General features: G+C 38.0%; 1 protein-coding gene across 1 annotated transcript; it reads right to left on the reverse strand.

Annotated features, from left to right (window-relative positions):
- Window positions 1-6,126: 6,126 nt before the first annotated feature.
- On the reverse strand, window positions 6,127-7,013 carry LOC107425263 (cytochrome c biogenesis CcmF C-terminal-like mitochondrial protein). The gene is given in 2 exon segments (XM_060818131.1): window positions 6,127-6,266; window positions 6,269-7,013. Coding segments are annotated over 2 exon segments (885 nt in total).
- Window positions 7,014-13,768: the final 6,755 nt, after the last annotated feature.

A 13,768-nucleotide genomic window follows, 5' to 3' on the forward strand; every position in this document is an offset into this window, starting at 1 on the left:
AAGTTTTGTTCATACCTTCCTCAAGGTCTCCACCAAATGGCTCCTCATCAAATTCCTCTCTCGGTCTCTCGCGACCTCCTCGTCCTCGGCCTCGCCCTCCATGGAATTCTTGCCTATTTTTTGTGTTCGGAATTCCTTGGGAAACTTCTCGCCTTCCCATCCTTTGATTCACATGCTCAACTTGAGCACTAACCCGCTGTATTGACTCCAAAACAGCTCTCATGTCCACTTGGTCTCCGCTCCCGGTAGCTCGGACATTGCCATGTAATGCTACGGACTCTTCCTCATTGATCCTCAAGGATGGATCTCCTCTTCTTATTCTAGAATCTGCCATGTTAGTAAAATACTGCAAAAATAAAATAAATCCTCACAATATTCACTCCCTCACGTGTTTCACTAAAACAAGGTCTTAACACTCGTGTTTGCACACTAGTTTCGGCTTTTACCCTCTTTTAAGCTCACACACTCTTGCCTTTTTCCACTCAATGAATTATCTCAAAGTTCTAATTAAAACACCCACAAAACAGCAATTAGATCACTAGTATGTTTTAATTAAACTTATCAACAAAACAGTAGCAAAAAGTAGGCAATACCGAAAGAATCCAACAAATCCTAATTTTTCGGCTTTCTAGACAAGAAAACACAAAATAATGGTAAAACGTTGGAATTTTTGAAAACTGCACCAGATGGTAGCAGATTATGAGTTCAAGAATAAAATTACAGGAAAAGAAATTCAAATACGACCAAGAATCAAAGAGAACAAAAATATAGAAAAGTGTTGGTTGTTGTTATTGTAATTCAAGTTTTGCATCAATTCCTTTAACTAATTTTAATCCAAAAAATTTAATCACCCAAAATCCAAATATCCAGCAGCAAGAATAATTTCCCAGCAACTCAAATATTGAATAAATAATCAAAAACCAGCAGCTCCAACAAATTTCCAGCAAACAAATCAAACTCCAACAAACTGAATTTTTTTTTTTTTATTCGACTTGACCTCTTCTTTCTTTTTTTCTTTTTTTTCTTTTTTTTTTTTTTCACTCACAGAACTCGAACAACTGCAGTAGCAAGAATAATTACCAAAACTGCAATTCCAACTCCAAAACAAACACCAAACCGTGACCTCCAAATAAACACAATGTGCAGTTTTTTTTTTTTTTTTTTTTAAATGATGCCGCAAACTTCTTCTTCTTTTTTTTTTTTTTTTAATATATGAATGCAAATTTCTAAGACTAAAAAAGCAAAGAAAAATCAACAAAAACCAAATTAACAAGAACAATGATAAAAGACAACCAACAAACAAGGAAACAAAAATACGATAAAACTAGGAAATCCTAATTCAACTAGGAATGAAATTTTTTTTTTTTTTTTTTAAGATGCTGAACGTGTATAGGATGGATGAAACCTTAACCTAATGCTAAAATTGCAGAATAACACAAAAACAAATAAAGCAAATAAAGATAGATCAAACCTGAACAAAATTTAGCTCTGATACCAAATGATACGAACCTAGGACGACCTGCTCTAAAACCCGTATTATATTAGCCCGGATCTTTAATTAAGTTCAAGTTCTAATGGAATGGACCTCAACCCCTAACCAACCTGTGGTTAGAAACCTTGGTATAATGAAGACGCCACAATAGGGGATGGAAAACCTATTGATAAGTCAAGCTAAAACAACCAATTCTCTAATGGTGTTTTAGGTGTTCTCAAAGAACAAAGAGATAATTAATCTCACAAGTATTTTCTTAATCAAATCAAAGTTTTATTCATATTGAAAAATAAGCCTTTAAATAGGCTTTGAAAGAAACAAAGTAAACCCTAAAAACCCTAGGTAAAACAGGCCACACAATAAAGAGTTCTATGGTGGCCGAAATTCTCACTCTTTTCCTAATCTAATTTGGATTAATCAATTCCTTTATTTTGAATTAGGAATTAATTAATTTACAATGAAAATAATAAAATAATAACTTTCCTAAACTTATTTTTCCAGAAAGTAAATAAATAAAAACTAAAAAGTAATGGTAATTTCCTAAAACAAAAAGTAGAATCAAATTAGGAAACTATAATACTAGCTTTTTGACTAAGTTGACTATGACCAATCGTTGACCAAATTGAGCTCCAAAACAGCTTCTATATGCTTTTTAGGATGCCAAATAAACTGAATATGAAGGCCCACATGTTGCCCATGCTTGGAAAAATAAGAAAAGGCTAATACAATAAAATACAGTAAAGCCAGCAAGCAATACAGCAAATTCGGCCAAATTGTTGAAGCTGTCCGTACAAGCCCTTTTTGGTTGCATTTGAGGCTGCTTTAACTTGATTCCATGACCTATTAGGCATATGTATTGAACCCATAAAGCATTGGAACCATTTCATGCTTCTCAGACTCCAAAAATGTACCAAAACCGTCACCCGGGTCCGTATCGGCTTCCACCACTTGGATGCTTAGAATAGGCTTTGTATCTTCAAGTATGGACAAGCTCTATTGAGATTGATTACCCCCTGTATAAATACTCCCAGCTTGTCCTTAAATCTCTTAATTTGAGCTCTTATGATTGGCCTAGTCTTCATCCGTGTCAAGTCAGCACCCCAGCAGGTTATCAGTTGAGCGGCCTCGGGCGGAATCACATCAACCTACCTTTGAGAATTAATGAAGAGGAGTCCGTAGGATTTCATGGTGATCCACAAGCTACCGGGAGTGGTGAGCAAACGGAATTGAAAGCTATTTTGAAACAATTACAGTGGGTGAGTGCTCAAGTTGAGCACATGAATCAAAGGATGGGAAGGCTAGAAGTTTCCTAAGGAATTCCGAACACAAGAAATAGGCAAGAGTTCCATGAAGGTCGAGGTCGAGGAGGAGGATGCCGTGAAAGACCGAGAGAGGAATTTGAGGAGGAGAATTTCGGTTGAGACTTTGAGGAAGGCATGGACAAAACCTTTGCTGTCCAAGAGAGAGCTAGCCATGGAAGGTATAGGAGGGAAGAAACAAATGACAATCTTAGCAATATCAAGATCAACATCCCACCATTCATGGAAAAAAGTGATTCCGAGGCATATTTGGAGTGGGAAGAAAAGATGGAGATGATATTCGACTGCTATAATTATTCGGAGGGTAAGAAGGTGAAGTTGGCAGAAATGGAGTTTGGCCATTATGCACTCCAATGGTAAACAAATGAGCAAGGCACCCGAAGCAGAGTCGTTGATGACTTGATCACAACATGGCAACAAATGAAAGGAGCCATGAGGAAGTGGTTCGTACCATCACATTATTATAGGTTGCTGCATCAAAGGCTTCAATCCCTATCTCAAGGAAGTATGTCCGTGGAGGATTATTACAAGGACATGGAGATGCTTATGATGAGGTTAAATCTGATCCTAAACCATCAAGATCAAGAGAAATAATTTGTTTTAAGTGCTAGGGATGAGGACACATCACAAGCCAATGCCCAAATAGAAGGATTATGGTGTTGAAAGGCAATGGTGAGCTAGAATCGAAAAGTGAGGAAAGTGAAGATGAAGCCGAGCAAGAGGAGGAGTACTTAGAGGATGAGGCCGAAACTTTGAATGTGACCAATGCTGAATTAAACTTGGTTTCTAGGAGAGTACTTGCTGTATACAAGGATGAGGATCAAGTCCAAAGAGAAAACATCTTCCACACCCGATGTGAAATCGAAGGTAAAATTTGTAGTATGATTATTGATAGTGGAAGTTGTACAAATGTAATTAGTAACATTGTGGTTGATAAATTAGGTTTAACAACAATTAAGCATCCTGAACCATATAGATTACAATGGTTTAATGATAGTGGTGAAATGAAAGTGAATAAACAAGCCAAAGTAAAATTTAGTATATATAAATATGTGGATGTTGTTTTGTATGATGTTGTGCCTATGCATGCCGGACATATTCTATTAGGTAGACCATGGCAATTTGATAAAGATGCTACTCATTTTGGTCGAGAGAATTGTATTGTTTTTAGGTTTAAAGGAAAGAAGGTCAAGTTGGAGCCATTAACTCCTAAGGAAGTCTAGGAGATCAATTACAAATACAACAAAGGAGAGAAGCCGAAACACTCAAGGAGAAGGCTAGTATTGCATTAACGGCTTCACCATCCATCTAAAAAGGTAAGTCCAAGCTTGCTGTCCAAGGTAAGCATTTTAAAACAAAAATTGAGTGCAAAAACGTTGAGAAGGCCGAAAGTGGGGTGACAAGAATGGAGAAACCTAAGAGAAATGATGAGAAAACTGAGAGAGAAAAAGGAAGAGAAAGGAAAGAAAGAAAAAGTAAAAATTTTTATTTGAGTTTTGGGGATGTTAATAAGGCTATCTTGGGTAAGAAACCATTGCTGGTTATGAATTACAAAGATACTAAAGTAAAAATGCTTTTGTTGTATAAAACTTTATCTGCATTATTAAAAGCTTTACTTAGTGGAAATTTGAAAATTTGGGAAATATTGTTCGCTAACTTTAAAAAGTGTAATTTTTACCATAATGAGCATGTATTTCTAGATTTTGTTGTAATAGTGTTTGACCCACGAGAATTGGTTTGCTTGCACTTATGAAAGGAAAGGTTTCCTAAACAAAAAAAAGTCAAAGCTCATGCCGCCTATGGATGGACTTTTTCAAGTTTTGGAGTAGATTAACGACAATACCTACAAACTTAATTTCATAGGTGAGTATCGTGTTAGTGCTGCATTTAATTTTGCTGATTTAACTCCTTTTTCTGTAGGTGATGATCTTCATTTGAGGACAAATCCTTTTCAAGAGGAGGGGAATGATGTGATTCTGTCCGAGCCCGCTCAACTGATAACCCACTGGGGTGCTGACCCGACACGGATGAAGACTAGGCCAATCATAAGAGCTCAAATTAAGGTATTTAAAGACAACCTGGGAGCATTTATATAGGGGGCAATCAATCTCAACAGAGCTTATCCATACTTGAAGATACAAAGCCTATTCTAAGCATCCAAGTGGTGGAAGCCGATACAGACCTGGGTAGCAGTTTTGGTGCAAATATGGACAACGGGCAGCATGAAATGGTTCCCAATATTTATGGATTCAATACATATGTCTAAGAGGAAATGGAATCAAGTCAATCCAGATTCAAAGGAATTCAAAAAGGGGTTGTACGGACAGTTTCAAATTTGGCCTATTTTTTACTGTATTTTGTGCTGGCTTTACTGTATTTTGCTGAGTTGGCTTTTTCTTCTTCTTCCAAGCATGGCCAACGTGTGGAACTTCATATTCAGCTTATTTGGCATCCTACAAAGCATATTGAAGCTGATTTGGAGTCCAATTAGGTCAAAGAAGGGTCATTATCAACCTAGCCGAAAATTACCATATTTAGTTTCCTAATTTGTTTTTACTTTTTGTTTTAGGAAACTATCTTTAATTTTGGATTTGTATTTATTTATTTATTGAACAAATAATTTTAGGAAAGTTTTTATTTTATTATTTTGTTTGTAAATTAATTAATTCCTAATTGAAAATAAGGGAATTAATTAATTAGATTAGGAAAAAGAAAGATTCGGTCAAGCCAAAACTCTTCATTGTGTGGCCGGTTTTTCCTAGGGTTTTTAGGGTTTATTTTATTTCTTTCAAAGCCTATTTAAAGGCTTATTTTCAATAAGAATACAACCTTGATTTGATTGAGAAAATACTTGTGAGATTAATTATCTCTTTGTTCTTTGAGAACACCTAAAACACCATTAGAGAATTGGTTGTTGTAGCTTGACTTATCAATAGGTTTTCCATCACCTATTGTGGCATCTTCATTATATACCAAGGTTTCTAATCAAGGTTGGTTAGGGGTCAAGGTGACCATTAGAACTTGAACATAATTAGATCCGAGCTAATATAATACGGTTTTAGGAGCAGGTCGTCCTAGGTTCGTATCAGGTACAGACGTAGATGATATCATCACTACCTCTCTTTTTGTACCGCTAGGGATGGTTAATGCCACTTCGCCAATTGGCGTTGCCTATGCTTTCGTGTCTCTCAGTGTAGTTAGCACCGGGTGTTTTCGAGCAGTGAGGCTTACATCCATTCGCATTAGTTCATCCAAAGTTCCTTACCCTTATGCATGAATTATTGAATAAGCCATCTTCCTATCAAGGTTAAGGAGTCAACTGAGGATCTCAGTTGCAGGATTGAATACCGAGATCAAATCAGAGTTCACACTGCCAGCCCTGAAGAAATAGGAGGCATGGGCCACAGGTCGCACATAAGCCACCGGGTTGCACGACAGAAGAACACCCAACATCAGATGCACACTCCTCCATGTGAAATATTCATCTTCATTGGAGCTTTTTTATAGTAATCGTGACCAACAGCCATCAGCTGTTGGCTTGTTAGTAAGGCAAGAGCTTCAAGCCCAATCTATGGTGGCATACCCTTCACACAAGTACCACCCAACAAAAGGGGGACGGGGAAAGCTACAGGCCCAAAACCTTCGCCCTTTCTTTTTAAATGGGGGTGCCCAAAGTACCTTATCTTGTCATTTCGTTGTTACTCATTCCCGTTAGGCCAAAGTGTTGGGTGTTTCTTTCTTAGTGCCCGCTTATGCTTCACTAACCTATCGCGTGGTAAAGAGAAAAAAGTATGAAAGAATAGTAAACAGATCACACCGCATAAAGATTCTAACTATGAGAAGTTCCCCTTAGATGAGAGAAGAAGGAAATGAAGAATGGAAACGAAACAAAATAAGGCTTTTCTAGCTCTAGGTTTAGATAAGCTTCTCTTAACTATTATGTCTGGTAATAGAATAGGGTGGCTTGCTCTGACCAAGACTACACTTTTTGCTCTATCCATGGAGCATATGAATTTCTTGGAATGTAGATAGACCAAAAGAAGGAATGCAGGGATAGGAATAGGAATTATAGTACCATTGGAAGAAGGGGCACCTGTGGGAACATCTCCACTGCCGAACCATTTCAATAGTACGGGTACTGCCGTGCCACACGGCACGACCATGGAAGTAATGAAAAAGAAAAAGTTATGTAGTTGGACCATCTGCTCTATCTATTCAAGTTTCACTTCTCTAGAGAGGATGAGATGTTAAAAATGAAAGTGTTCGCAATGCATACCGAAAGGGTACCAATGAAGCCAACCATTAATGTCTAGTTCGAACATTAGGAGTGCTCTGATCCCTATTTGATCAGACCACTCTTAGAAACATGAAAAAAAGAAGAAGCAAACTCTCATAGTTTGAAGCCTAGCTTCAACTATTTCTTCGTAAGTGAGGTAAGGTACTTCTGATACGAACCTAGGACGACCTGCTCCTAAACCCGTATTATATTAGCTTGGATCTTAATTAAGTTCAAGTTCTAATGGAATGGACCTCAACCCCTAACCAACCTGTGGTTAGAAACCTTGGTATAATGTAGACGCCACAATAGGGGATGGAAAACCTATTGATAAGTCAAGCTAAAACAACCAATTCTCTAATGGTATTTTAGGTGTTCTCAAAGAACAAAGAGATAATTAATCTCACAAGTATTTTCTTTATCAAATCAAAGTTTTCAAAGTTTTTATTAATGAAAAATAAGCCTTTAAATAGGCTTTGAAAGAAACAAAATAAACCCTAAAAACCCTGGAAAAACCGGCCACTCAATGGAGAATTCTTCCTTGGCCGAAACTTTCCTTTTCCTAATCTAATTTGGATTAATTAATTCCTTTATTTTGAATTAGGAATTAATTAATTTACAAAGAAAATAATAAAATAATAACTTTCATAATCTTATTTCTCCAGAAAATAAATAAATAGAAACTAAAAATAATGGTAGTTTCCTAAAACAAAAAGTAGAATAAAATTAGGAAACTAAAATACTAGCTTTTTGACTACATTGACTTTGACCAAATCTTTGATCCAAGTGAGCTCCAAATCAGCTTCAATATGCTTTGTAGGATGCCAAATAAGCTTATTGTGAAGTTCCTCACGTTGCCCTTGCTTGGAAGTAAGAGAAAAGGCTAATACAGTAAAATACAGTAAAGCCCGCGAAGAATACAGCAAATCCGGCCTTTCCTTCTCCTTGTGCGCAAACCTCCTTGTTGGTCGGCTTTGAAGCTGATTTGGCTAGTTTCTATGACTCATCCTCCATATAAATTAAACCCATAAAGATGGGGTTCCAATTCATACAACCCGGCCTCTTTATTGTTACCAAAAACGTCACCCGACCCCGTTTTGGCTTCTATTGCTTGTATGAGTAAAACAGGCCTTTGTTCTTTAGATATGGCCAACCCCTCTTAACTATGACTTATTCCTTGTATGAAGACAGCAAGATTGTCCTTGAACTTCTTGGCTTGGGCCCTAGTGATCGGCCCCACCTTCATTTGTAATGGGTCAGCACCCCAGCGGGTTGTTGGTCAAGCTGTCTCGGGTGGATTCGAATCATTCCCCTCCTCTTGAAAAGGATTTGTCCTCAAATCGAAATCATCACCTGCAGCAAAAGGAGATAAATCAGCAACATTAAAGGAAGCACTAACATTATACTCACCCGGTAGATCAAGCTTGTAAGCATTGTCGTTTATCCTCTCCAAAACTTGAAAAGGTCCATCACCCCTCGGCATGAGTTTTGATTTCCTTTGTTCGGGGAATCTTTCTTTCCTTAAATGCAGCCACACCCAATCTCCAAGTTCAAACACCATTGATTTTCGGCCTTGATTAGCCACCCTTGCATATTGCTCGGTCCTCCTCTCAATGTTTGCTCGGGTTTTCTCATGAATCTGCTTTACAAAATCAGCTTTTTGTTTTCCATCTAGATTAGCACGCTCACTTAAAGGCAAAGGTGTTAAATCTAATGGAGTCAAAGGATTAAAACCATAAATAATTTCAAATGGAGTAAATTTAGTTGCTAAATGTAAAGACCTATTATATGCAAATTCAACATGTGGCAAACATTCTTCCCAAGTCCTTAAATTTCTACTAATTAATGCTCTCAACAGTGCAGATAAAGTTCTATTTACTACTTCGGTTTGTCCATCAGTTTGTGGATGACAAGTAGTTGAAAATAAAAGCTTATTACCTAATTTAGCCCACAATGTTTTCCAAAAATAGCTTAAGAACTTAGCATCCCTATCCGACACAATAGTTTTTGGCATTCCATGCAATCTCACAATTTCCTTGAAAAATAAATTAGCAATGTTGGATGCATCATCAGTTTTATTACATGCAATAAAATGTGCCATCTTAGAAAACCTATCTACTACAACAAATATTGAATCCTTACCTGTCCTTGACCTAGGCAACCCAAGAATAAAATCCATAGACAAATCTATCCAAGGATAGGTAGGAATCGGCAAAGGCTTATACAATCCATGCGGTTTTAGTGTTGATTTTGTTTTTCGGCACTTCACACATCTTTCACAAATTCTCTCAACATCTCTCCTCATGTTCGGCCAATAAAAATGTTCTTGCAGCAAGGATAAAGTCTTTAAAATACCAAAATGACCCATTAAACCACCCCCATGTCCTTCCCAAACCAATAATTCCCATATACTACAATTAGGCACACAAAGTTTGTTTTCCTTAAACAAATATCCCTCAAATATGTAAAATTTATTAGATCCATGTTTCAAACAGGTTCTAAAAATTTCTCCAAAGTCACTCTCATGCTCATAAAGTTCTTTCAATTGTTCAAATCCAAGCAATCTAGCATCTAAAGTAGAAAAGAGCACATACCTTCGGGATAATGCATCGGCAACCACATTTTCCTTACCTTTTTTGTAGCGGATCACATATGGAAATGTTTCAATAAACTCAATCCACTTAGCATGCCTTCGGTTGAGCTTTCCTTGTCCCTTGATATGCTTCAAAGACTCATGATCCGTATGAATCACAAACTCCTTTGGCATAAGATAGTGCTGCCACATCTCCAAAGCCCTCACCAAAGCATACATCTCCTTGTCATAAGTCGGGTAGTTTAGGGCAGCTCCACTCAATTTTTCACTAAAGTAGGCTATGGGCCTTCCTTCTTGCATCAAAACAGCTCCAATACCTACACCCGAAGCATCACACTCAATTTGAAAAGTCTTAGAAAAATTTGGCAAAACTAACAAAGGTGCATTACACAATTTTTCTTTCAACAAATTAAAAGATTTTTCTTGTACTTCCCCCCATTTGAAGCCAACATTCTTCTTGACAACTTCATTCAATGGTGCTGCTATGGTACTAAAATCCTTGACAAATCTTCGGTAAAAGCTTGCCAAGCCATGAAAGCTCCTTGATGTGATTCCGCCCGAGCCCGCTCAACCGATAACCCGCTGGGGTGCTGACTCGACACGGATGAAGACTAGGCGAATCACAAGAGCTCAAATTAAGAGATTTAAGGACAACCTGGAAGTATTTATACAGGGGTTAATCAATCTCAATAGAGCTTGTCCATACTTGAAGATACAAAGCCTATTATACGCATCCAAGTGGTGGAAGCCGATACGGACCCGGGTGACGGTTTTGGTACATTTTTGGAGTCCGAGAAGCATGAAATGGTTCCAATGCTTTATGGGTTCAATACATATGCCTAAGAGGTCATGGAATAAAGTTAAAGCAGCCTCAAATGCAATCAAAAAGGGCTTGTACGAACAGCTTCAACAATTTGGCCGAATTTGCTGTATTGCTTGCTGGCTTTACTGTATTTTACTGTATTAGCCTTTTCTTATTTTTCCAAGCACGGGCAACGTGTGGGCCTTCATATTCAGTTTATTTGGCATCCTTCAAAGCATCTAGAAGCTGATTTGGAGCTCACTTTGGTCAAAGATTGGTCAAAGTCAAATTAGTCAAAAAGCTAGTATTTTAGTTTCCTAATTTTATTCTACTTTTTGTTTTAGGAAACTACCATTATTTTTAGTTTCTATTTATTTATTTTCTGGACAAATAAGATTAGGAAAGTTATTATTTTATTATTTTCATTGTAAATTAATTAATTCCTAATTCAAAATAAAGGAATTAATTAATCCAAATTAGATTAGGAAAAGGAAAGTTTCGGCCAAGGTAGACTTCTCCATTGTGTGGCCGGTTTTTCCTAGGGTTTTTAGGGTTTATTTTGTTTCTTTCAAAGCCTATTTAAAGGCTTATATTTCATTAATAATAAAACTTTAAACTTTGATTTGATTAAGAAAATACTTGTGAGATTAATTATCTCTTTGTTCTTTGAGAACACCTAAAACACCATTAGAGAATTGGTTGTTTTAGCTTGACTTATCAATAGGTTTTCCATCCCCTATTGTGGCGTCTTCATTATACCAAGGTTTCTAACCACAGGTTGGTTAGGGGTTGAGGTCCATTCCATTAGAACTTGAACTTAATTAAAGATCCAGGCTAATATAATACGGGTTTAGGAGCAGGTCGTCCTAGGTTCGTATCATTTGGTATCAGAGCTAAATTTTGTTCAGGTTTGATCTATCTTTATTTTCTTTATTTGTTTTTGTGTTATTCTGCAATTTTAGCATTAGGTTAAGGTTGCATCCATCCTATACACATTCAGCATCTTAAAAAAAAAAAAAAATTTCATTCCTAGTTGAATTAGGATTTCCTAGTTTTAGCGTATTTTTGTTTCCTAGTTTGTTGGTTGTCTTTTATCATTGTTCTTGTTAATTTGGTTTTTGTTGATTTTCGTTTGCTGTTTTAGTCTTATAAATTTTCATTCATATATTCAAAAAAAAAAAAAGAAAAAAGAAAAAGAAGAAGTTTGCGGCAACATTTAAAAAAAAACAAAAAAAAAAAACTGCACATTTTGTTTATTTGGAGGTCACGGGTTTGGTGTTTGTTTTGGATTTGGAATTGCAATTTTGGTACTTAATCTTGCTACTGCAGTTGCTTATGTTCTGTGACCTGCGTGACGCTGGAGCATTAGAGTTCATAGTAACGCCATTTGGTCTAGCCAATCCCTCCTTTTGCACAAAGATGAATGACTTATTTCGCCCTGAGCCATGCAAGCAATCTTATTTCGCTGAAATTAAAATGAAGGAGGTGCTTTCTGCGATGGCCCTCCACCTCGAACCTGGGAACGGACCGGAGGGAACGGCAGCATGGGGAATGTCCGCGTCTCGTCGCAAGGCTCATTTTGAGTTGTGGGTCATAGGGCGGGCAGCTTTCTTCCCTTTTTTCAAGGCGAAAGAACACCAGGCTTTCTTTGAAAAAGGAAAATCCATTAGGTTCTTCGTGATTGCTGCCCTGAGGCTGGTATATGACATGGCAAAGCAGAAAACCCACATACAAAACAATAAGCACATGCCGCTAAAGCTAATGCTCAAAACTCATACCAAGAATCCATGCAAAGCCAAGCCAAAGCAAGTAATCGAATCGGGGCATATAGGCTGGTTAACCAATCGATGCAAGCACCTTCTTCCGATCAACGATGTCACTGTAGGGCGTAGGCATGAATCAAGTAATGACAACTGCATATCTCCAGAAGGGGCTAATCCAAAGGCTGGGTACATACTATCAAAAGATTGGGCGGAACTTTTTCCCGACAGAGATGAGGTCAGGTGCTCCCGAGATGTGTAACATAAAGGAGAGAGGTCAACAGCGGCAAGAGCTCGTTCGCCCAATCGGGATGGAGATTCCGGTCCGGTGTAGGGGACACCTTCTTCATGATCTAGGGGTAAAATGTAGCCTGCGCTAAGCAGGGAGAGCTCCTCTTTGGTTCCATCTGTCCACATTCTTCCCTTCCATCCAGGGGCTTGATTGTTCCGTGTAGTCGATTCGCTCAGTACCTTCTCTCAAAAAAGACGTTATGTGGGCAAGTCGATCAAAGTCAGAGCGGGGAGGGAATGTTTACAGTTGTTGTAGTACGACTTTTCATTTCCTGTTCGGTCTTTCAATAAGTAGTCAGCTGTCCTCGTTCTCCTCTTTTCATTGCCCTATTGAGTAAGGGTCGGTGTTTGCAAAAATGTTGAGCCGCTCTTCCGGTCGGGCTCTTGCCTCCTCCCAAAAAGGTCTGCTTCCATTCAAAGCTTATAACACTTCTCCTTCCGACCTTCCAGCACCGGGCAGGTGTCAGACTCTATACATCGTGTTACCACTTAGCAGAGTCCTGTGTTTTTAATAAACAGTCGCTACCCCCTGGTATGTGCCGCTTTCCTAATCAAAAGATAGGAGAGCATAGATTCGTGAAAAGAGAGCAGCTCTTTCTCCAACAACCGAGTTTTCTTAACTGACTTCATCACCAGCAGCAGATAGGACCAGAGCAGAGGGGGTTCGATTCCCGTTATACGCGATGTGGCGAAAAAGACTTTTTCAACGAGATAGGCCTTGCCCGCATTAAGATTTAAAACTTGTCGTCTACTTTCAGGAAATGTTCGGAACAAAGAACTTACAATAATACAACGCCGCATTCTCCGAAGATTGAGGAACAAGAAGAGATCTATTAAGAGAAAGATTTATCCTTTTTCGGTATATTTGCATCAGGCTTAGCCCTTCGCGCTTCCCGCAGGCTTTTTTTATAGAGAGAGAGTAAGGGGGGCGGTGTGGAAGATTGGTCCGCTCTGCAAAGCTGAGTAAAGTCCTCAGGATGACTCCAGAGACTCCGGAAGGCACAATCGGACTATGTTCGGACAAACTACTCAAATTTGAATAGGAAAAATGGATTGGAAGGGCTTTAAAACCAATAGCAAGCAGGGTGAAAGAACGATAATTGAATTGCGAGAGAGTCTATTAGGGCTGGCTGGAGATAAATTAACTTGAAAAATATTAGAGCTTAAGCTTTTTTTTTTCCATTTTCTAATTCCTCAAAAACTAATTCTTTATACATCATAGATTTGGTAGAACA

The sequence above is a fragment of the Ziziphus jujuba genome, chromosome 6, assembly GCF_031755915.1.
Source record: "Ziziphus jujuba cultivar Dongzao chromosome 6, ASM3175591v1".
Taxonomy (NCBI): Eukaryota; Viridiplantae; Streptophyta; class Magnoliopsida; order Rosales; family Rhamnaceae; genus Ziziphus; species Ziziphus jujuba.